The 22,710-nt window shown below is 36.6% G+C and overlaps 3 protein-coding genes across 9 annotated transcripts in view; 2 read left to right on the top strand and 1 right to left on the bottom strand.

Annotated features, from left to right (window-relative positions):
• The window catches only part of LOC122036980 (serine/threonine-protein kinase TOR-like), a 58,446-nt gene extending 50,592 nt beyond the window's left edge, over positions 1–7,854 (top strand). Inside the window, exons 42-57 of the mRNA XM_042596412.1 lie at positions 755–961; positions 1,932–2,045; positions 2,127–2,318; positions 3,545–3,625; positions 3,709–3,783; positions 3,860–3,926; positions 4,702–4,862; positions 5,105–5,278; positions 5,351–5,479; positions 5,636–5,719; positions 5,814–5,875; positions 5,967–6,039; positions 6,166–6,300; positions 7,032–7,199; positions 7,282–7,553; positions 7,637–7,854. Coding sequence (XP_042452346.1) covers positions 755–961; positions 1,932–2,045; positions 2,127–2,318; positions 3,545–3,625; positions 3,709–3,783; positions 3,860–3,926; positions 4,702–4,862; positions 5,105–5,278; positions 5,351–5,479; positions 5,636–5,719; positions 5,814–5,875; positions 5,967–6,039; positions 6,166–6,300; positions 7,032–7,199; positions 7,282–7,553; positions 7,637–7,655 — 2,013 coding nt within the window. The 3' untranslated portion in view covers positions 7,656–7,854. The remainder of the gene's footprint in view (positions 1–754; positions 962–1,931; positions 2,046–2,126; positions 2,319–3,544; positions 3,626–3,708; positions 3,784–3,859; positions 3,927–4,701; positions 4,863–5,104; positions 5,279–5,350; positions 5,480–5,635; positions 5,720–5,813; positions 5,876–5,966; positions 6,040–6,165; positions 6,301–7,031; positions 7,200–7,281; positions 7,554–7,636) is intronic.
• A 4,144-nt stretch (positions 7,855–11,998) lies between these two features.
• On the bottom strand, positions 11,999–18,851 carry LOC122036982. Of its 7 annotated transcripts, none has more exons than XM_042596420.1 (11): positions 18,322–18,851; positions 18,066–18,228; positions 17,738–17,952; positions 15,972–16,091; positions 15,531–15,720; positions 14,347–14,413; positions 14,200–14,261; positions 14,025–14,093; positions 13,823–13,944; positions 12,618–12,666; positions 11,999–12,451 (listed from the first exon to the last, which is right to left on the bottom strand). In XM_042596420.1, exons 6-11 carry the CDS (start codon positions 14,411–14,413, stop codon positions 12,179–12,181), a joined length of 642 nt encoding a protein of 213 aa, XP_042452354.1. In that variant the 5' UTR covers positions 15,531–15,720; positions 15,972–16,091; positions 17,738–17,952; positions 18,066–18,228; positions 18,322–18,851; the 3' UTR covers positions 11,999–12,178. The 7 variants fall into 7 exon arrangements, with proteins under 7 accessions (XP_042452354.1, XP_042452348.1, XP_042452349.1 ...); XM_042596414.1 differs by having other exon boundaries at positions 15,531–16,091; positions 18,322–18,450; positions 18,504–18,851; XM_042596415.1 differs by having other exon boundaries at positions 15,531–16,091; positions 18,322–18,469; positions 18,561–18,851.
• A 145-nt stretch (positions 18,852–18,996) lies between these two features.
• Positions 18,997–20,019, top strand: LOC122036974 (NAC domain-containing protein 41-like). Its single transcript, XM_042596405.1, has one exon. It carries the CDS (start codon positions 18,997–18,999, stop codon positions 20,017–20,019), a length of 1,023 nt encoding a protein of 340 aa, XP_042452339.1.
• Positions 20,020–22,710: the final 2,691 nt, after the last annotated feature.

Raw genomic sequence — 22,710 nt, 5'->3', positions numbered from 1 at the left:
CATAGCAAGGTTGGTAAAGGTTTGCCGTGTATGTGGGACTGTGTGGTAATGTTGTGGACACTTGCTTGTCGTGGAGTTCTGATTGTTTAAATAGTTAAGCTACAATCTTTCCATGTGCACGTGCTGATTATGTGGGAGGTGAAGAGAGCATCCATTATCCTTTGTGAAATTAATAAGCACATGATTGGTTGGTTCCAAGTCAGATTCTACACTGAATCTTTAAGTTCTAGTTTGTTATTTTATTTCTATATAGTCACAATGGTTTGGCAATTTTGGACTTGTATACTCTTATTTCTTTCTAGAGTTTTTAGCACTTGTATTCTTCTAATCATTTCTGAAGATTTTTTCTAAACCTTTCTCGCTCAAATCCAACCACAACATCAACTTGATGTTTTGCCAAGGTCACAGTTGCTGGTCATTCTAATATTGCTCCAAGGCCTATAGTCCATAGAGATGGTTGTCCTAGCACACATGTAATTTGTTATACTAGCAACGTGAATATCAATACAAACTTAAAAACTTGTGAAATCAACTGCTTGAAACTCACATACTTTTTGATCACTTATGCTATGTTTCTAGTTTCATTTGCTTTCATAAAGCATTCTTTTGTGAAAGGATTTGTTTGTCACCGTGATTAGTTATCTATAGTGGTTACTAGACTATGTCAAGACTTTACTTGCTCATAGATTCATATTCAGTTTTTTTTAAAAAAAAATTTATTTGGGTTGTTAATATTGATGAATTTTTGCTGCAGGATATTCTTCGCCTTCTCACATTGTGGTTCAACCATGGAGCAACATCTGATGTTCAGATGGCACTACAGAAAGGATTTTTGCATGTTAAGATTGAAATGTGGTTAGCAGTACTACCACAGATAATTGCCAGGATACACTCAAATAATAAAGCTGTGAGGGAATTGATACAATCATTACTGGTACGAATTGGGAAAGTGCATCCACAGGTATTCTCACTCTCTCTCATATCTAATTATTTTCTGTTGTTGCTCTTTCAACCTTGTTTTGGAGAAAGAGAGTATTCTATTGTATTCAATTTGAGATGATCATTTCAGGGTCTCATATTGTGATTTCTTTCTAATTTAAGCTTAAGTGAAATCAGTCAAATCCTAATCAGATTCAAGGCCATAAAAATCAGTTAATAAAACATTGTTTGCTGCTTTTGATTGCTTTTGTCCTTGACTTTCTCAATTGAAAAAAGCTTGTTAAAGCATGATTATGACGAACATAATTAATATTTCATTTTGAAACAAGCGATAGTTTAAAATGAGAAAGAAGTAGTGGATTTGACATCAATTTGCTAGAATAACTTGTCGTTGACTTGAGAGCAGCTGCTAGGGGTGGCAACCCATTGGGTACCCTCAAATTTTTTAACTATCCAAATCCCTATCCACTTGCTACATCCAAATCCATACCCCATACTTGGGTTCTTATAATTTTACCCATACTCAGTCCCATCACTTCCCAAAACGTACACAATTAAACCTGAACCAGTCATGAGTTTAGCATATTTTGATATTCCAGTAGTAAAATAACCATAAACTGAACCTTGGAAAACACCTAATTTGATATTTCTTAAATAAAATATGTTTAAAAATTTGTAAGACGAGCTCTAATAATGATATGTCCAATAATACCCATAAAATATTTATGCACACGGGACAGGGTATGCAATTCCAAGCTCATTGCATTGGGATAACAGGTATCTACCACTTCATCTGAATCTATCCCAACCCATTCAATGGATACCCAAACTAATTGAACAGGATGAGTAGTCATGGTAGAAAAAACTCGGGTCATTGGAAAAGCTTTAATTTGGATTGGCAGTTACGAAACCAAGCTGCTTGACAAAAGGCTTTTGTAATGGCTTATGTTGATCTCTGGTTCTTTTGTATTTTTAAAAGTTCTTAATTGCAGGCACTTATGTACCCTCTGCTGGTAGCTTGCAAGTCAGTCAGCACACTGCGGAGGCGTGCAGCTGAGGATGTTGTTGAAAAAATTCGCCAGCATCATGGTATTCTTGTTGATCAGGTAAATATTATATATCCTGATGAATTGTTTAGATATATTATTGAAATGGAACTTCCTGATGTGAGGAATTCATGGTTATAGGCGCAACTTGTCTCACAAGAGTTAATTAGGGTTGCAATATTGTGGCATGAAATGTGGCATGAAGCTTTGGAGGAAGCCAGTCGCTTGTATTTTGGTGAGAAGAATACTGAGGGTATGCTTGCTGCATTAGAACCTTTGCATGCAAAGCTTGAAGAAGGACCAGAGACCTTTATAGAAAATGCTTTCGTTCAGGTATTTTCTCCTTTTTTTCTCCAGTTGTTTGAGATAACCACTGACCTAAAATGTTGGAAGAGAGAATGGAAAGTGAGCAACAGGAGAAAGAACACATTTTTATGACTTATGGTGTAGGATCTCGAAAGATGATGGTTCTATGCAAAAAGACTAATACTAAGGAAGTGAAGCTGATCTAATATAGGAGTAGGAACACTAGTATACTTGCATACGTTTAATTTATAGTTTACAGAGGAAGCAGATGAAGTTGATGATAGCCTGCCAACAGAACTGAAATCTAGTCATTTCTATGATGGCCTAGATACTTAGTAATTTTTTTCATCTAAGCTTGTCTCTTCATATATTTTATGTGATTGGATCATTACATAAGCACATGGTGCATGAGCTCATTATCCATAAATTGCAGGTGTTGGACAAACTGGTTTCTCAGTGAGTTATTGATAGTTTGTTTCCTCTTGTGTGTGGAGATTGTAATGTATGGATATTTGTATATAAGACTTGATAGAACAACAATATCAAGATCAAGAAGGCTCCATGAATTTCATGAACAGGCTACTGTAAGGCATTTGCATGAGTTCAATAGTGACCAGCTTCTTGTTGGAAACATTTTGTTGTTTATTTTTTCATCATTCTTTATTACCATTTGAATCAAATAATTGCTACTAGGGTCTTTTATGAACTATCAAAACTCTTGATTTTGCTTGTGATATTTCTTGTTCCAAAGGTGATTCTTATGTTAATACTATGATTAGATTGGGCTATAGGGTCTGACAAAATGAGTATTTTTTTTTCCTGAGACTCTATCCTTTTTTTTGTTTCACTAGACTCTTAGTGGTTAGAACTTTCACTTATTTTGGCAAGATTTTGATCTTTGTATTTCCATCTCAGCAAATGGTATTTTTTTCCCTCAAGGGAGGTTGATGTCTTTCTATGGGTTACAGGTCTGCTCCTTAGCTTCTATTTGTGGTGCATAATTTTGTGGAATGTAGGTAGCAGTTGTGACTTATTCAATATATGAGTATTGGTGTGGAATTTTCTTTGGGAATTTCTCGGAACAAATCATCTCTTTATGCTGCCACACATTTGCATGAGTTCAATAGTGACTAGCCTCTTGTAGGAAACACTTGGTTGCTTATTTTAGTTGGTCATTCTTTATTTTTCATGATCCCAATATATCTCTAATTGAATGTATTTTATTTAATGCTAACTATGTTATGTCTTTTTAGACATATGGTCGTGAACTACAGGAAGCACGCGATTGCTGCTTAAAATACAGAAGTACTGGAAAGGATGCTGAACTTACTCAGGTCTTTTTTGTTAATGATAAAAGACATTGTCAGTTTTTCTTTATAGTTCATGTAGGCATTATGATGAATCTTTGGACTTTCAGGCATGGGACTTGTATTATCATGTTTTCAAAAGAATTGATAAACAGCTTCCAAGTCTTACTACTCTAGATTTGCAGGCAAGAATTAATTATTTGTTGCTGGTACATTGTTTCTCTTTTTATTATCTCTTAATTATTTTTCATGCATTACCAGTCTGTTTCACCTGAATTGCTGAAGTGTCATGACCTGGAACTGGCTGTGCCTGGTACTTATCGAGCAGGTAATTACATATCCGATGTTTCTTGCAGAGAAATGTGGATGGTTCGAACTCAGGATTACTCTTTTCTTTACGACTATGAGAGTAGGTGAGGAAAACTGGTATTGCTGACCATCAATGAATTATAATAGGGCTATATGTCCATGTTGGTTTTACTGCATATTCAGGTTAAGCCATTGAGTATTATAACATCCTTGGAATTCCAATAATTGATAGTTAAACTAGTTCTGTGGAAGACTATTGCCAAGTTTTTCTATTTATATATTGTTTACAGATATCTCCCTAAATATTGAAGGTCTTATTCCATCATCAATAGCACTGTGTCCAAGATATTTTCAAAGATTTAATTGAATCTTGAGTTTTTTGAACTTTTTAGACAATCATTATGCTATCAAAGAACATATTGTTATTTCAGCCCTTAGCTGAGCACATTGCTTAACTCTCATATGACATGTTATTTGTCAAGCAGTTGGTATCTTTACAAATATATCCAATTGAAATGTGTAGGCCTAGTTGATCCTTATTTAAGTTGGGCATTTACCTATGGTGAACATGTACGACTATAATGCTTTTTGCTGTAACTTCATTAGTTGAACAGAGCTCTTCAGTTTTGATGCCTCGGCCACCACTCATCAGCCTTAGTACATGTTATATGCAGCAGGCTGTGCCTATGGGTTATTATACTGTTTTTTTCCTTGTTGGCTGTGCCAATTGCAAACTTGTTATAGTGTTCTGAAATTTTGTTCTCGACGCCAAAGGTATATTTTTGTTGTGTCAGATGAAGCTGTGGTGACAATTGCAAATTTTGCTCCGCAACTAATTGTCATAACATCAAAGCAGAGGCCAAGAAAGTTGACTATTCACGGAAGTGACGGGGAGGACTATGCATTTTTACTAAAAGGACATGAAGATTTGCGGCAGGATGAACGTGTCATGCAGGTAAATAGTTTTGCAAGGTTTTTCTTCCAGGTTCACAATTCATAAAACCTCCTTATTAGTAAATTAAATTTAAAAAAAATGAGATTGGCATACCAACAAAGGTCGAGTTTGAAAAAGCTGAGTATAGAACTCAATCTGAGATGTCAGAGATTTAGGCTTAATTATTGATATTTTCTAGCAATTCCAGGTCATTAACTGGAATCATCATTATGTTTTCCTTATCGTGTTATAATTCTTTGTAGTTATTTGGTTTGGTGAACACACTTCTTGAGAACTCAAGAAAAACTGGAGAAAAAGATCTTTTTATTCAACGTTATGCAGTCATTCCTTTATCTCCGAACAGTGGTTTAATTGGATGGGTTCCACATTGTGACACCCTTCACCATTTGATTCGTGAATACCGAGATGCAAGAAAGGTAAGGTTTTAAAATTATTTAAACAGAAATTCTTTCCTGTTAATTTATAATTATCATAATTTTGTGTCACAGATACCTATAAATCAAGAGCATAGAGTTATGCTGGCTTTTGCACCAGATTATGACCACTATCCTCTTATTGCCAAGGTGGAAGCATTTGAGCATGCTTTGCAAAGCATGGAAGGAAATGACTTAGCAAAGGTATGTTCTCTATTTTCTGAATTGAGGGGCACTTGTTTTGTATTTTGTTATATGGTGAGCATTTTTCTAAAAACTCTTGAAGCCTTTGCATCTGTCTATGATTGCCTTGATTTTGTTTTCATAAGTTTATGTCCACTAATAATATTATTCTTGTAGGTTCTATGGCTGAAAAGTCGGACATCTGAAATTTGGCTTGATCGCCGCACAAATTATACAAGAAGTTTAGCTGTGATGAGTATGGTGTGTTTCTTTATGAAATTAGTAAATATTTAGAGATTATTCCTTGGATTTATAATCTGCTTGTATATATATTCAGAATACTTTATATTTTCAGGTTGGATACCTTCTTGGCTTGGGGGATCGCCACCCAAGTAATCTTATGCTGCATCGTTATAGGTAGCATGTTTATCCACTATTTGGTTGAAAAATATCCTTATATCAAAGTTATAGATTTCTCATGAAAGAGTATTTAATATTTGTGTTCCAGCGGAAAAATATTGCATATTGATTTTGGCGATTGCTTTGAGGCATCTATGAGTAGGGAGAAGTTCCCTGAAAAAGTAACTTTCATCTTCAATAAGTTCTATCTAGTTCGTTTGTTCTATTTATCCATTAAGTGCTTTAGTCTATGACAAATTGTATCTACTTGTTCATGAACTCCTTGATTGGAACCATATCCTTTTCAGGTTCCTTTTAGGTTGACTCGGATGCTTGAGAAGGCTATGGGAGTTAGTCGGATTGAAGGCAACTTTAGATCAACTTGTGAAAATGTTATGCAAGTTCTTCGAACAAACAAGGATAGTGTCATGGCCATGATGGAGGTAAAAACTAGATAATTTTTTGCCAAGGCTTAGTTGAATATAATCTGCAGATTCTTGGAACTCTATGTTGGTCTGTAATTGTCATGGCGTGATATACAAAACTATAAAATGTGGTCACGAACTCATTCCACATTCAATATAGGAAAGATTGTAATGATATTTGAAGTGGCCTTTTACGTTGTGCTTGCTTGAGAAAAAGGAAGAGAGAGGAGGGAAATCATTGATTTGTTACCAAAAGGCATTGTATCAGACTGCATCATCGTCTATTCCTCTGATTAATTTCCTACTCCTTGTTCCTTTTATGATTGATAAAGTTCAATCTCTTGATAATTTCATAGCCTTTGACATAAAACAGAACACAGCCAATAAACTTAAACAAATACGCTTGTTTTGGCTTCATAAGCCATACTCTAGGGAAAACAGGAGAGAACAATGTGATTGCTATTGGTCCCACTGTCACTTGGTAGTTATTTGATATAAATGTATTTGATTATGATGGTCCATTAGTGAGTAGCTGCTTCATGACGATCTTATTTTATCTGTTGGTTGGCCATTAAGTTAGTCATCTTTTGTTGCTCTTTTGATTTGTTCTTCTCTAACCTGTTTGTTTCTTCCTTCTGTATACGTTCATGTAGTTTGTTTTAAGAATTCTTTTGTTTGGTGTTAAAGGTGTAGTGTTAAACTTGTGATTTCATATGGAGATTGAGCCCCTGGTGTTTTACTTATTTCAGGCATTTGTCCATGATCCACTCATAAATTGGCGATTGTTCAATTTTAATGAAGTTCCTCAAGTGTCAACTTATGTGAACGTTCAGCCAGTTGTAAATGGTGATGAATCAACATTGAATAGAGAGCTTTCTCAACCTCTGCGCGGTGCTCGTGAGCGGGAACTGCTGCAGGTTGTGTATTGTTTCTTATGTGGTGTGTGGTGATTTACTTTGCCTATTTTTGATGCTTGATTCAGTTGGTCGGTATCTGTAGGCTGTCCATCAACTTGGCGATGCTAATGAGGTTCTAAACGAGCGAGCTGTGGTTGTCATGGCTAAAATGAGCAATAAATTGACTGGTCGAGATTTTTCTTCCGGTTCATTGGTCTCTGGGGCAGGTAACTCCACTCAACATGCGCCTGACAGTGGTAACTTGGTCTCTAGAGATGCACGCGAAGTTGATCATGGCCTGTCCGTGAAGTATCAAGTTGATAAGCTTATTCGACAGGCCACTTCACATGAGAATCTGTGTCAGAATTATGTCGGGTAGGTTAAACAGTTTGCATTAATTAGATGATTTGAATCTTTGTGTGATTAATATTGCTGTCATATCATTTTGTTCCGTGTAGGTGGTGCCCGTTTTGGTGAATATTTTCACAATTGGCGCTGTAAATATGCTGTATATATTTGTTTGTTTTATTTTTTTTCCATTTTTCTTATTAGAGATTAGTGTTAGGAAGCTGTTTGTATATTTTTGACATTTCATGGTATAAAAAAAAGAGAGGATGTGTTGTAATTACTCGTCTTGTATGAAACATGAACTAATATTGATCATTTCATTTAATAATTCTCCATCTGATAATGGAATTCCAAATTGAAATTTCTTCAGACGTATATTAAACTCGAAAAACTTCCATCTGACAGTATGGAATTACAAATTGAAATTTCTTCAGGGGTATTACTCGAAAGACTTTAATCAGATGTCTATTTCAAAAGAATATTCCACCGTTAGGAAGTTCTCACAACGACGTATTTTGTAATTTTAAATGTAAATTGTGGAATTTTAAAATGATCAAATCGTTTGAGCCCAATACACAATCATAAAATTTTTTTAAAAAAAGATTTTTTTTAAGTAATACACATCATCAGTCGTCCGGTTGAAGTTGATCAAATAATTTAGAGATCAAGCTCTTCGCAGACACCGAAATCATTAAATTTATTTGGATCACTTTTTTGTGATCCAGGGGATATGTTACTCGCAATTCTCTATCAGATTATAATTTTTGTTCAGAACGGGTGGTTGGAGGTCGTCCGAAGGCCTCAGGTGGTGGATAAGTGGTCAGGTTATTGGACGCCAAGCGAGGGTATCCTCCGGACAGTCTCCGATCGTCCGTTCCAAATAAAAATTATAATCTGATGGGGACGATGAATCCAAGAAGAGATCACAATCATTTATGATCACGATCCGACCGTAAATGCGAGTGACACATCTTCTGACTCAATTTTTCCAGCCACCAAATCACTTTCAAGTTGCATTCATGGGGTGCTGATTAATGTGGCAGATGACTTGAGTCTGGAAGATACCGTCGTCGGAGTAAAGTTCATATTCATGCATTATCCACCCAGAGTTTTTATTCTTGCCGTCGTTGAAAAATAAGCTGCTCTTCCAGGAAGGTGCAATGGTTGCAAGAGCAGCTTGTCTTTTAACGATGGCAAGAATAAAAATTCTGATTGGATAATGCACAAATATGCACAAATTCTCCGACGACGATATCTTCTAGACTCAAGTCTTCTGCCTCATCAAGAAGAGTGCAGCAAGTATCAAGAAACGATCGTAGGAGACCGCTTTGTTCTCTGCACCGCCGGCTCCACTACCTAAGAAGGTGTATAATTGATTGTTTCTTGAATATCCTGTTGGTGATAGGAGAGTACTAGTATGAGTAAATTACACAAAAAATAGTAAACATGTAATAAACAGATAAATAAAAGAGTAAGATTTAGAAATTGGTATCTTCCGGTTGAAGTGTCGGCATGCCGACTGTCCTTAGAAAATTTATTACCGTCCACGGTGTAGAGGTTCTCCGGTAAAATTCTCCCAAGATCCGACAACCACTCGCGTCGTCTATAGGTGCACTCCAAGACGAATGTCGCACTCAGACTCAATCTATCGCGGAAACCAAACCTCAGGACAAGGAAAAACTCTCGGAAAAGAAGAAGACAGTGCACGCATACACAGAGAGAATGAGAGAAAGCAGACTACTTAAGAGTGAATGAATAAAACTGCTTGAGTGCCCAGGTATTTATTCACCCTGAAGTAGTAGCACTGCTTCGCGAGTGACATTGGGACAGAACCAATGCTTCGCGAGCGAACCAAAGCGTCGGCACGAGCTGGAGATTTGCACCCCCCTGCGCGCAATGGTCACGTGTGTCGCGCCCGGTTTATGGATTTCCAGCTCGAACCCTCCGAAACCACCTAATTTGAGTTCGGCCCACGCATGCGTGTAGGTCCCCTTAACATTACTAAACAAGGATGGAAGGGCTCCATATATAAACTCTTCCAACCTTCTTAACTTAGCAATGTGAGACTAAATATATACACATATGCATTACCATAACAACTAAAATAAAAACTTTGAATTAAACTCAAAAACTCAACATCTACTGTGATCATTAACTTCTTTGACTATCTCTTCACCGCCCCCATAAGTGCAGCTTGAAAGAGATTTGAATGACTTGGATTAGATTTTGTTGGGCGGCTAATTTGATCTCTGAATATTTGATCTTGCAAGTGATTTGGATGCCTGCGACGAACTTGATCTCTGATTATTTTATCAACTTGACAACTGAAGATGTGTATTAGCTAAAAAAAACTTTATTTAAAATTTTTTATGATTGTGTGTTGGCATCAAAAATAGGGAAGTAAATCACCACACACCACATAAGAAACAATACACAACCTACACTACTTCCCGCTCACGAGCATCGCTTAGAAGTCGAGAAAACTCTAATGAGAACGTATACAGAAGGAAGAAACAAACAGGTTGGAGAAAAACAAATCAAACGAAAGATGACAAACCTAATGACCTACCAACAGATAAAATAAGATTGTCATGAAGCAACTACTCACTAATGGACCATCATAATCAAACATAGTAGCCGTCCGTGATTTACCTTTTCTGTATTCATCTTTTGCCACCAATCATAATCAAACACATTTATATCAAAAAACTACCAAGTGACAGTGGGACAAGTAGCAATCACATTGTTCTCTCATGTTTTCCCTACTTGTTTAGTTTATTGGTTGTGTTCTGTGTTATATCAAAGGCTAAGTAATTATCAAGAGATTGACCTTTATGTCAAAGGCTAAGTAATTAACAAGATTTACAGAAGCAGTTCTTTCGCTTTTCCACTCAGAACATCGATGACTGCCCACACTTGATCTTAGCATTTAAGACTTGGTTCCGACGAGCAAACAAGGCAGGACGGCTACCAAAGAATAAGGATGATGACATTGCAAGTTGACACAAAATGAAGACAGTAAATAATCACGTTATTCGATGTTCGTGGCTTTGAGAATGTGGATGTTGATATTCTGAATCCTTGAAATGCCTCTTTGTTTGAAATTTCTGTATGCATGTATATGATCCTTCCTTTTTTTTCTTTTCTGTTTTTAATAATTTTTTATTTTATTTAATTAATTTAAAGAATTCCCAAGGATATGTGGAGAATGTGTGATAGTTGGAAGAGGCTTTTATAAACTCTAATTAAATTATTCTAATAAAATATATAAAAAAATATTTAAAATTAAAATAAATTAAATAAATTTTATTAATTAATATTCTGAAAAATTAATATTTTAAATTTTATTTAAAAATTTTAAAAAATATATAATAATTCTTATTTATATTCTAATATATTTTTTTATTATTTTAAATTTCATTTAAATTTTAAAAAAAATCTAAAATTTTTTTTAAAAAATTCTAATAAATTATATTTATATTCTGTTTTTTTTTTTATTTTTTAAACTTTTTTTACTTGATATTTTTTACTATTTAAAATATATATTATTTAATTAATAATTAATTAAATGAATAAATAGTTAGTTTATATAATTATTATTAATATAAAGTAACATCTTGTATTAATTATTATTATTATTATTATTATTATTATTATAGATACTTCTATTTAAATTTGAATTATTAATATATCAATTCTATTTAAATAAAATTATTTTTAATTATTTTTTCTAATAAAATTAAATTATTCAATAATTGAGAACTTATAATAAATCAATATACAACTTATTTTTATATACATAATAAACATATTTATCTTATAATTACTATAGATAAATAAAAAATACCGAAACTATATCGACACGGCATGGGTCGAAATTTTAAACCTTGGTTGTAACTGTCTTATGCATATGGAAATAAATGTGTCGAAGTTGGAACATGAAATGTGGATGAAACTAAATCGATTTCCCTCGTAAGATCCTAATTTAGTTCGATCAATTGTTAGTTCCATTTCATGTTTTGCCTTGAATTTGCTAATCAGTTTTTAGTCAGCTTAATTTGGGAACGGCAAGAGTTAGCAGGAATTGAGTGATTCAGATGGTGCAAGTAGAGTCGATATCTAGCTGAAGTTGGAGTTAGAACATAAAAAATGGGTGAAAATAAATTGATTGCTGCTGTCGGACCTTAATTCATCTATTTTGAATTCACTAATCTATTTTCTAAATTTGGAAAATTTAAGATTCAAATGGTGCAAATAATTATTAAATCATCTTGAATTCACTAATTTATTTTCAGCTAGATAAATTTGGAAATTGTAAGATTCAAATGGTGAAAAGAGTCCTGCTTCAGCACTATAATGGATACAATAATTTAAACGGTAAGCCAGATTCACGCCAGCTTCTGGCTGACTTGGTGGAATCCGTTAAGCTCATCAAGGAAGCACTTTCTAAAAGATTACGATGGACAACTTGATTCATTTATACCTCACTTAAATTAAAAACTGCAAACTAATTGTTGTACAATAATTTTGGTTCTTCCTAATTGTGTAGTTGCAAAGCTTTGGACAATTTGATTGTGAGGCTGATGTACTGATAATGTCTTTCTCATGTTTACGATGGGCAACAACAAACTAACTGTTCTTATTTAGCAAAGTCAGTGAGCTGAAGGCGATCTATCAGCAGCACGACGCCCACCATGAGCACCACCATGAGGACCACCTCTTCCTTGCCGTTGCCCTGAGCCAAAGCACCTTTGTCCCGGCTGAACACCACCTCGAGGGCGACGACCACCTCTTCCTTGCTGCTGCCTTGAGCCAAAGGGCCTCTGTACCAACTGCATGCTGCCTCCAGGATTAATCTTTTCGATCACAAAATCCATCCTCATCGCATTCATATTTGCAAAGATTGCATCCAAGGCTTGAAGCTGCTGCTTGGCAAACACATAAAATTGATATTAGGAAACAATACTGTCGGCCCAAATATAATGGATACAACAATACAATTATCTGCCCTTAAGTGATCCTAAAAGAAAGGCCAAGAGAAGTCATCAAATCAAACAGAAGGATTAACAGTTTGAGCTCATAAGAAGTTACCTTGATATCGGGGTCAGCATCAGCACTCCTTTGAAGGGGTGTCAATACACTGCATCAGTAAGCTCAATCTTAAAATTAGAGGATAAAACTATTATAAGCAAAACATAATTTGAGTCAGAATATTTTCTTCTTGTTAGGTCAAATACCAACAATAAAGGCACTTGAAAACTTATCATTCGTTTAAAAGAAAAGAATGAGTTTAATTAACTAGTCACAGAAATATGGCAATGACAGGAAACTAGAAACAGATTGGACAGCTCTGCCTCCATCACCATGCTCCAGATCTACCACATCCTTAAGAGGCAAATGTAGATGCTTTGAGAAAGATTCCATGTCTATTAAACCAGCAGGATTTGGCTAAACCAGCAATGAGATCAAGGTATATAATCTCTAGACATGGCGGTCTGCAAACTTTTCATTAAAGATCCCTGATACAGGCAGCAAGCAGCCAACTTTCTTCTCAACTTCCTCCTCTGAGCTTAAACATTAGCATCCTCCTCATCCACACCCCAAAACAACAGATTCCATTGCAGGTTCCCATTCCGTGCCAAAGGAAAACAATTATGGCAGACTAATCTATACCATGAAACTGATTACATCCGAAGGGCAAATTATTGTTGTATGATGGAACTGATCTAAAAATCTTAGTTAGGAAGGTGCAATGGAAAGCTTCACTGATTTAGAAGAAAACTCCAGGAACTTGTGTAAATAAGCATGTGTTTCCGTGTTAACTATATGTCAAACATAATACCTTCAACCCAAATCTGACCAAGAAATATATATCATTTATTCCATTTGTTTTCAATATTGGATAGATAGAAGCCAATCTCCTCATAATCCAATAATAAAGAATATTCTTGATGCACAGAAAACCTTTATAAACCATGTTTATCCATCCTAACCCAAAATGTAGATGACTTTGAGATATCCAAGTGGTCAAAAACCAACGCTGGATAGAATATGGCAATCCTAAAACACCACAAAAGTACGACCAGAGCAGATTTTGGTAAGAAATGAACGAAGGTGCAGTTCAAAGTGCTTAACAGCTGAAGGGTCCAGAAAACAACAGTGGATGGATAGCTACAACAATATGGTAGCACAGATGTGAAGTCTGTGTTTTAAAATAAGATCCACATTTTGTAATCTGTGCTACAGTGTAAAACAATAATGTAAGATAAAAGATAGAAAAGGGCAAAAGGACTAACCATCCGCCATTCGGATTTCTCATCCTGTTCTGGACAGAAATGGCAGCAGCCTTCCTAGCCATCTCTGTAATTACTGGGAATTGATTCCCATGAACATTTGACCTTCTCTTTGCAAGCACACCCTGAACATCGATGGTCAACACAGATTATTAAATGTACAGCATATATATCCTCTAGAAAAACACAGCATACTAGTTATTACCTGTCTAATTGAAGATCTGGAATCCATGAATCCATGTAGCACGGCATTACCATGGGAAGGATTCCTATTCTGAAAGCCGTTGTTTTTAATCGAAAGACAAAGGATTTTGTAACCAACTATTTAATAATTTGAAAAAGAAAAAAAAAACTTTGCTGGAAAGAATATATTCACTCACAGGAGGCCTCGGAGGTCTTTTCCCTTTAGCAGCAATTTTCTTCGACATTTTAATAATATCATCTATAATAAATACGTGAAGTCGTATTAGGACTAAGTTATTCAGATAGAATAACTTCAGATTCAACAGAAAAAGTTCCTGGCATACCTAAGCTCATGTTCATCTTCTTCTCAGCCATTGAGATTGCCTCTTCTGTTAACGCCTTTGTTTCCATCTGCATCACAATAGAATCGAAAGAAGCAGAAGAATTTAGGGTTTTACTAGGATCTAGAAGCACGGGGAAATCTTCTAGGTTTTGATCCCTTCCGCAGAGCGATACCGGCTTTTATAGGAAGATATGGTTGTGAGTTAGTTGCTATAAATTGGCTTATTTAAAATCGGGTTACCGTTAACGGAATTAAAATAAGTCGTTCCTTTTTTTAATTATTCCTAAAATTCTGGTTATTTTAGGAAAAAATAATTATTTCTTTCCTAATTAAACCGAATAACTAAATATTATTACGATCTAGAAAAGATTTCTAAATATGAGACCACGACATAGCAAGATAATTGATTTTTTTCCTTAATTAAAAAATTAATTTACATATTACAATAGGAAATGTAAAATTTAATAAAAAAAAAGGACAGCCCGATGCACGAAGCACCCGCCATATGGGATCCCGGAGAAGGATCCATTGTACGTAACCTTACCTTACTTTTTGCAAAAGGCTATTTCTAGGATTCGAACCCGTGACCTTTTGGTCACATGACAACAACTTTATCATTACGCCAAGGCTCCCCTTCAGGATATATAAAATTCAATAAATAAAAAAATTGAAATGTCAATATTTGTTATGGAATTCAAAATTTAGAGTACTATGTATATAACAAAACTGGAGAACAAAGCAAGTTTATGAGTGCTAAATGGAGGTTTTTCAACTTAGAAACGACTTCTTTAGTAAAGATCAACTGAATCAGAATTGAGCAACTGGGTTGAATGAAACGTATAAGACAGTTTGCTTACACTGCAATGTAAAAGTATGACTACTAAATTCAGTTTGAGAAGCAAAATAAAATTAAATGAAACATAACAAGCTAGCACAAATGTAACTAATGTACTTGTCTTTTAGAATATGTATCAATCAATTATCTCGAGACAGAATTGACCACATTTAGTTGAAAAATGCTAATAGTTTCTAGTACAAAACTCTGATACTGAATGATATAGAATTGAGTAGTTCCTCACTTGAAATTCAACTAACATCTTGACAAGCTAATGGATGAAATCAAGTGTAAAGAAAATCAGAAGGAATGAATTCCAATAGCTCAGCTACAAATGAGAGATTCATCACCTGATGGTCATTCAAGGTGCACCAGTGTGCAACACCAAACACATTTTCCTTCTCTTTCTTTCAGATAACACACTTTCAATGTAGCATAATAATAGAGCACCAAAGGAATCATACTCCCCAAAGTGAGAATGATGAGCATAATAATAGATATGGATGGAAGTACTTCTTGGTTCTTCTTCACATGGAAGAGCTGCAATCCAACAAAGAAACATGACAGTGTGAGAGAAATCATAACCATGATAATTTCTACATCCATTCGCCAGATTGACTGAATTGCCTGCTCTGTATAGATAGCTGATGATGTAATGCCAAACAGCTCAAAGAATAATGGGTCCATCTTGTCTCGTGTGCTCCTAATTGTGCCAGTGATTTTATCCCCTGCGCTGTGCTTCAGAGGAGCAAATTGGATGCCAATAATAATTTCACTGTCCATTATCTCACCTCTTTCCATCTGCTGCTTAGCAACCAAAGAAGCAACATAGCCACAACCAACCATGCAAAGCAGTCCAGTTTGAGCATTGTATATTCCTTCTGCTGAGATTTTTTACAGCTTCATTCATACTGAAAGATGATATCATTAGCTGTATCAAGTTGATGTTGTGGTTGGATTTGAGCCAGAAAGGTTTAGAAAAAATCTTCAGAATAATTAGAAGAATATAAGTGCTAAAAACTCTAGAAAGAAATAAGAGTATACAAGTCCAAAATTGCCAAACCATTGTGACTATATACGAATAAACTAACAAACTAGAACTTATAGATTCAGTGTAGATTCTATGAGTTGGAACCAACCAATCATGTGCTTATTAATTTCACAAAGGATAATGGGTGCTCTCTTCACCTCCCACATAATCAGGCACATGCACATGGAAAGACCGTAACTTAACTATTTAAACAATCAGAACTCCAGGACAAGCAAGTGTCCACAACACTACCACACAGTCCCACATACACGGCATACCTTTACCAACCTTGCTATGGCTTGTGTGCCATGTTGGAGAAATTTAGGGCACCACCTTATTGAAGACAGAAGGATTAAATATGCCCCGCCCATCTGCGGTCAGCTGGGTGGACCTTTGACTTTTCCATTGAACTTTATATAAGACTTCAGATAAGGACTCTATTGATGGAAATGAATGGCATATCTTCATCGTATGTACTTAATTAACATAAACCCAAATTTCACAATTATGACTTCAGAGACTACAAAGTAGAATTCACATTTTAATTCTAAAGAAAACTTGTTAAATTTACAAGAGGAAGAGATGACACAAGGATGCAAATTTAATAGTGTATAGACTGTGAACCACTGCTCACATTTTAATGGATTATCCTTTTTACTACAACTCTCCTGATTGATAAAAGTGGTATTAACAGGTAAAAGCAATCAATTCAATTTGAACTAATCCAAACAACCAAATCGGCTATTTCAATATGATATAACTTGGTTTAAATTATAGATCAGGTTGGTTGGTTGAAACAAACAACAAAGATCAGGTACATTTTGGTTCAATTTAACCCAATTAGACACTGTAATTTACTAGCCAAGTCACTCAACCTTAGGTGCAAGAAACTATCACAAATGTGTATCCAACATACTTATTTCTACAAGTGTTAACACATGATCAATAGAAAAATTGAGTGTCCTCTTTAAGCGTCAGGTGTCCAAGTATTAGTATCCAACACAAACACAGAGGGATAGATGAACTCAAGTATCAGAGGTTACTAGTGCATAAGCAAGTCACACTCATAACCACCTTCTCTTGAATTTATCAAGTGGAATATTCACATAATAGACACGATAACAACAAGAATCAATCAACAAATCCCAAGTAATTGGGGACAATTAAGTTGGAAAATAATAAGGCTCTTCAAGAAAGTGCCGCTTAAAATATTCAGATGAATTTTAATTTAGTGTTCAGCTACTCCAAGAACTTGTTAATTTTCTTGCAGATAGTTGGCAATACTTTTTACAAGTCACTGAGTACTTTTCACATTGCCTCCCACGGTAGTTTTTGTTATTCCAGCATGAATTGACATTGCAATGAATTATCGGTCATCAACTTTAAATTCTTCACAAGTGCATACAATAGCTCTAATAACTTTTAATTTTCCAAGTGGCATAATCAGCATGGCTGTTTTGAATACAGGAAAAACACACACTACATGTAAAAAAGACATATAGACCATTGTGGAAACAAAAGATTTACCTGTAAGCTGTCATCAACTCCCTTAGCAGTTGATGCACAAGCTATGGAATAGAAATATCCAGTGACAGCCGCAACAACATACTTTGCTGCAACATCAGGGCGACCTCTTAATGTATAATGAGGCATCACGGCTGTATTGAATAAGGCCCACATATGCCATGCTTTTGCCCAGGCCTTAGCATAATGTGCAGCATTTTTAAGGGGTACAAGGATCTCTGTTGAGTGAAGCAAACAAAATTGAAATGCATATACCATAGACAAAAAAGGTACTACAATTCTACAAATAGCAGGAAAAGAAAGGAATAGGAAAGTACAAGTATTCCATTACCTTGTATTGAGTCATCATCTAATATAGGGGAAAGTGCCCTCTTCCAGGTCCCAAGTTGCAGATATGCACGAGCAAGGAGAGGAATACTAGAATTAGGAGCATTACCCGGAACAAAGGGTGTCATGGAGTGGGCATTCGTAGAAGCTAATTGGAGAGTTAAATCCTAAGAAAATCATAGATGAAAATTGACAATAGATTGAAAATTCTGTTTCTCATTAACTCTAGTCTAGTGGAAAAATAAACATGACAGTCCTACCTGTAAATGAGAAAATGCTTCCTTCCGTTTAAGATCATCACCAAGAGACCATTGATATTTCAGGTAGGCTAGAATAACTTGAGGATGCCCATGGAGCAACCAATTTCCCAGAGAACAGTCGGGATCATACTCTTCTAGACTAGTCTAGCTTGATGTTTATTTTCAAGAAATGGAAAACTAACCTTTAAGAGTTTTATTAAAGTAGATCTTGCCTGACTTATACATCCACTTTGCCGTACCGAAATGAGCAGTACCGAAATGGGGATAGGAACGAAGTAGTAGTCGGCGCTGGTGTTGTCCGCGCATCAACGGCGAGTCGTCGAGGTTGGAGCTCTCGGCCTTCTCCTCCATCTCCTCGCCGTCCACCCCCATTCTGTCTCCCTCGACGCAGGCGGTGCCCAGGGCGAGCCCATGGCTCTTCTGGCCGTCAGCTTCAGCTTTGGTGCCGCCGCTTTTTCGCCGTCCCATGAAGTGAAGAGAGAGAGAGAGAAACTCCTCGGCGGCCGGGTTCAATTTGGAAAGCAAGTGGGTATAGGGTTTGGTCCTTCGACCGGGTCAACGGATACTTAACCCGGCCCGGCCCGGCCCGGGTCCGGACCCGAACCATATTTATTACACTGGAAGCGGCACTCCGACCAAACGAGTCGACGACGACACAACGATCGGAAATTCTGAATGGCGACGACGACGGGCGGAACGGCGACGGCGATTCCCATCGGCTATCGCTTTCTTCCGACAGATAAAGAGCTCATCGTCGACTATCTGGCTAATAGAGTAGCTGGAAAGCCGGTGCCGTCCACGGCGGTCGTCGAAGCCGATGTCTACGGCACCGAACCGTGGAATCTTTTGAGGAATGGCGACCAAGAAGCCTACTTTTTCGCCATAAGAAAGCGCAAGAACGCTGTCGGAAGCAGGGTGGATCGAAGGGCCGGAACAGGGACTTGGACCCTGTACAGTAAGAAAGAAGAATCTGTGACCACGCTAGATGCCGAAGGACGGGAGATCGCCGTGGGCTGCAAGAGCAGCTTGTCTTTCAACGACGGCAAGAGCAAAAATTCAGGTTGGATCATGCACGAATACGAACTTCTCTCCGTCGCCGGCGTCTTCCAGACCCAAGTACTCTGCCATATCAAGAACCGGGCGGGCAAGATGAAGAAGCGATCGGCCGCTGACATTCCGACGACGCGACCGCATGAGTCCGCTCTGTCTCCTGAATGCACTGCTGAGACGCCGCCCAAGAGATCGTACGAGGCCGCTAACTTTCCGTCGGCTCTGTTTCCTGAATGCACCGCACAGCCGCCGCCCAAGAGATCGCAGCCGCATGAGGCCGCTCTGTTTTCTGAATGCACTGCACAGCCACCGGCGAAGAGGGTGTGTAATCGGCAGCTGCCAATGTTTCTTGAACAGTCTCCTGAACCGTCTCCTTCTTCTTCTTCTTGCGATGATGACCAGGCGTTCTGCGCCCAGCTTCTTGCCTCGTTGGTTCAGCTTGAGGAAGAGAATGAAGGCAGTAACTTCCTCTCTCCTTGGATGCGGCTGTCTCCTTCTTCGTGTGGTCTTGCCCCGTTGGTTCAGCTCGATGAAGAAGATGAATGCAGTTACTTCCTCTCTCCTTGGCCGCAGCTTGGACAAGCAAGTGATGCTTTGGGTAGCGAGGACCTGGATCAAATTTGGTTGGGCGATGAATTTGATCTCTGATGATGCGTCTGATGGGCAGTAGCTAAAAAAAATCTCATTTTTTATTATTTTTTTATGATTGTGTATTGGGATTTAAGGATTGCATTGATGTGGATCTGATGTGTATTACAGTATTAGCTTAAAAAAATCTCTTTTTTTATTGACACTAATAAGAAAGAAGTTTTGGGCAACTGATTGAAATGAAATCTCGTGTCTCTTCGTTGATCGAACGATTATAATATTTTCATGATGTGTATTACATTCTTAAGATGTGATTTAATTTGTCCGATCAATAAAAAATACGAGTATATATTATTTTCGAGACAAAAGATCTCAACTCCAATGACCAGTCTGCGGAAGACTAACTCTAACTGAGTGTATATCCATTCTAGTACTAGAGCAAATTCCAACTTCACTCCACATCTCCAACTTGAAATTCAGCATAAAAAATAGAAAAAAAAATATCAAAAGAAGGTTGATGGTGTAGTTCAACATATGAAAAAAGATCTTTGTTTAAGGTTTAATAATCATTTTGATTTTAAAAATTAAATTATTTTGAGGAAAAAACATTTATTTGGCTTGCACCTAAACATATTATTTTGTAAAAGCACAGACTATTAATGGGCCTACAGTCATAACAAACAGCCAATTTGAGTCTCTGATCAGCTAATTTTTTTATATTAAAAATTTAAATTATTTATAAAAAATCATAAAAATTAATTAAAAAATTCAAAAGCTATAACATTTTAAATATTGTCTCATTAAGATCACTATCTTCTTTCTTGTTGGAAATAATTAAAGTAGGGAAACGTTAATAATCTTTTGCCGAGTTGAACCACATTATATAGGTTAAACATCATATAGAAAGTGAATCAGATGGGATAAAGCCAAAATATACAGTAGTTCTTTGTATAGTCATGCCATATTTTTGAAGTCAATTGAGGTCTTATAGAATGAACATTGAATCTAGTAGATCCTATTAATTTTTTCCTATGAAAGTTAATGCGTCAATATGTTGTTGATAGAAAAGTACTAGCACGGTAGTAAATTGCACAAAAAATAGTAAGTATGCAATAAACAGATAAATAAAAGAGTAAGATTTAGAAATTGGTATCTTTCGGTTGAAGTGTCGGCGTGCCAACTGTCCTTAGAGAATTTATTATCGCTCACGGTACAGAGGCTCTCCGGCAAAATTCTCCTAAGATCCAACAACCACTCGCGTCGTCCGTAGATGCACTCCAAGACGAATGTCGCACTCGGACTCAACCTCAGATCGCGGAAACCAAATCTCAGGACAAGGGAAAACTCTCGGAAAAGAAGAAGACAGTGCACGCATACACAGAGAGGGAAGGAGAGAAAGCAGGCTGCTTGAGAGTGAATGAACCACGAATAGAGACAGTGTATTTATTCACCCTGAAGCACTGCTTCGCCAGCGAACCAAAGAGTGCGTTGGTTCGAAGTGCGTCGCTTCCTTACGCGCGGGATAGTACTTCGCCAACGAACCAAAGCGTTGGTTCGAAGCCTCGTCAGGTGCGTTGGTGGTTCACGCGGGACATAACCAAACTAAACCAAGGGCTGACAAAAACAAACTAGGCCACACATGTGTGTAGATCCCCTCAACTTTGCTAAGCAAAGATGGAAGGGATACATATATAAGCTCTTTCAACCTTCTTGGCTTAGCAATGTGGGACTAAATGCATACACATATGCATTACCATAACAACTAAAACCAAGAAAAATACTTTGAATTAAACTCAAAACTCAACACAACAAAGTGAAGAGCAACTGCAAGGGTTGTTTCAGAAACAAGGCTTGAGGCCATGGTGACTCCATACAGGATAGAACAATTGTAGGCATCAGATATTATAGGAACTTCACTACTCAAATGCACAAGGATTGGGAATGCCCAAAACTTTCGGGTTTTGATTGAGGCTCAAGGGAAGCAATAACTGGAACTTCCCCCTTTGGGGAAGCCTTTATGCTCCAAGTACATGACAGGGGCATGTTTAACATTTTGTTCCTTAACGTGGATAGCAAGGGGGAGATAAACCAAACGAGCGAAAGGGCAGCTGGAACACAGCCTAAGGGATGGATATGTGCAAGTATGTGGGAACTGTCTTTAGAACTGATGTGATGCAAGTAAAAATTAAACCTCTTTAAAATATTTAGAGTTACTAAGAGTAAATTGTTATACAAATTATGGGGTTTAGTCCCACATGTGGTATTTAGTTATAAGGTTTTATGTTTGAGTTACTATATTTGTGATGAAATGGTCCTCTCTATTTATGATTACAACATTACAATATTTTATTTTCTTTTATATGGTGCTAGAAGGGCATTCCTTTTTGCAACCTAACATTTGCCAAACATGTCTTGATCGTCTTTGGGTAAGTGTTAGCCTTGAGTATGGTTTTCATTTAGATTTCTCTAGTTGTTCCCCTCTATTGACTAAAGCTTCCTAGTACCTTTTAAAGTTGATATATATCAATCTAAAATACCTACAAATTGTGATTAGCATTTGGCAACATGTCTTCAAGACAGATAAATTTAGTTCTGATAGAAAATTTTCATTACATATGTGATACAGTGATGCCTCTTCATTGCTAGGTAATCTGACCAAACCCAAGGAGTGGGTAAGTAGAAATTATGACCATGCAAGTATGGTTTTATTGTTCTAGTTTATGATTAATTTGACTGATCCAAGAAATATCT

Source organism: Zingiber officinale, unplaced genomic scaffold (assembly GCF_018446385.1).
Source record: "Zingiber officinale cultivar Zhangliang unplaced genomic scaffold, Zo_v1.1 ctg229, whole genome shotgun sequence".
NCBI lineage: Eukaryota > Viridiplantae > Streptophyta > Magnoliopsida > Zingiberales > Zingiberaceae > Zingiber > Zingiber officinale.
Note: the sequence above shows the minus strand (reverse complement) of the source record. Positions and strands in the feature narration are given on the sequence as shown.

Coding starts and splice junctions, on each gene's coding strand:
- LOC122036982 (XM_042596416.1), bottom strand. CDS start 14,413: ATGGAAACAAAGGCGTTAACAGAAGAGGCAATCTCAATGGCTGAGAAG. Junction 14,094..14,199: donor AAAGACCTCCGAGGCCTCCT/GTGAGTGAATAT, acceptor AACGGCTTTCAG/AATAGGAATCCTTCCCATGG. Junction 12,667..13,822: donor AGAAATCCGAATGGCGGATG/GTTAGTCCTTTT, acceptor TTACTGATGCAG/TGTATTGACACCCCTTCAAA.
- LOC122036974 (XM_042596405.1), top strand. CDS start 18,997: ATGGCGACGACGACGGGCGGAACGGCGACGGCGATTCCCATCGGCTAT.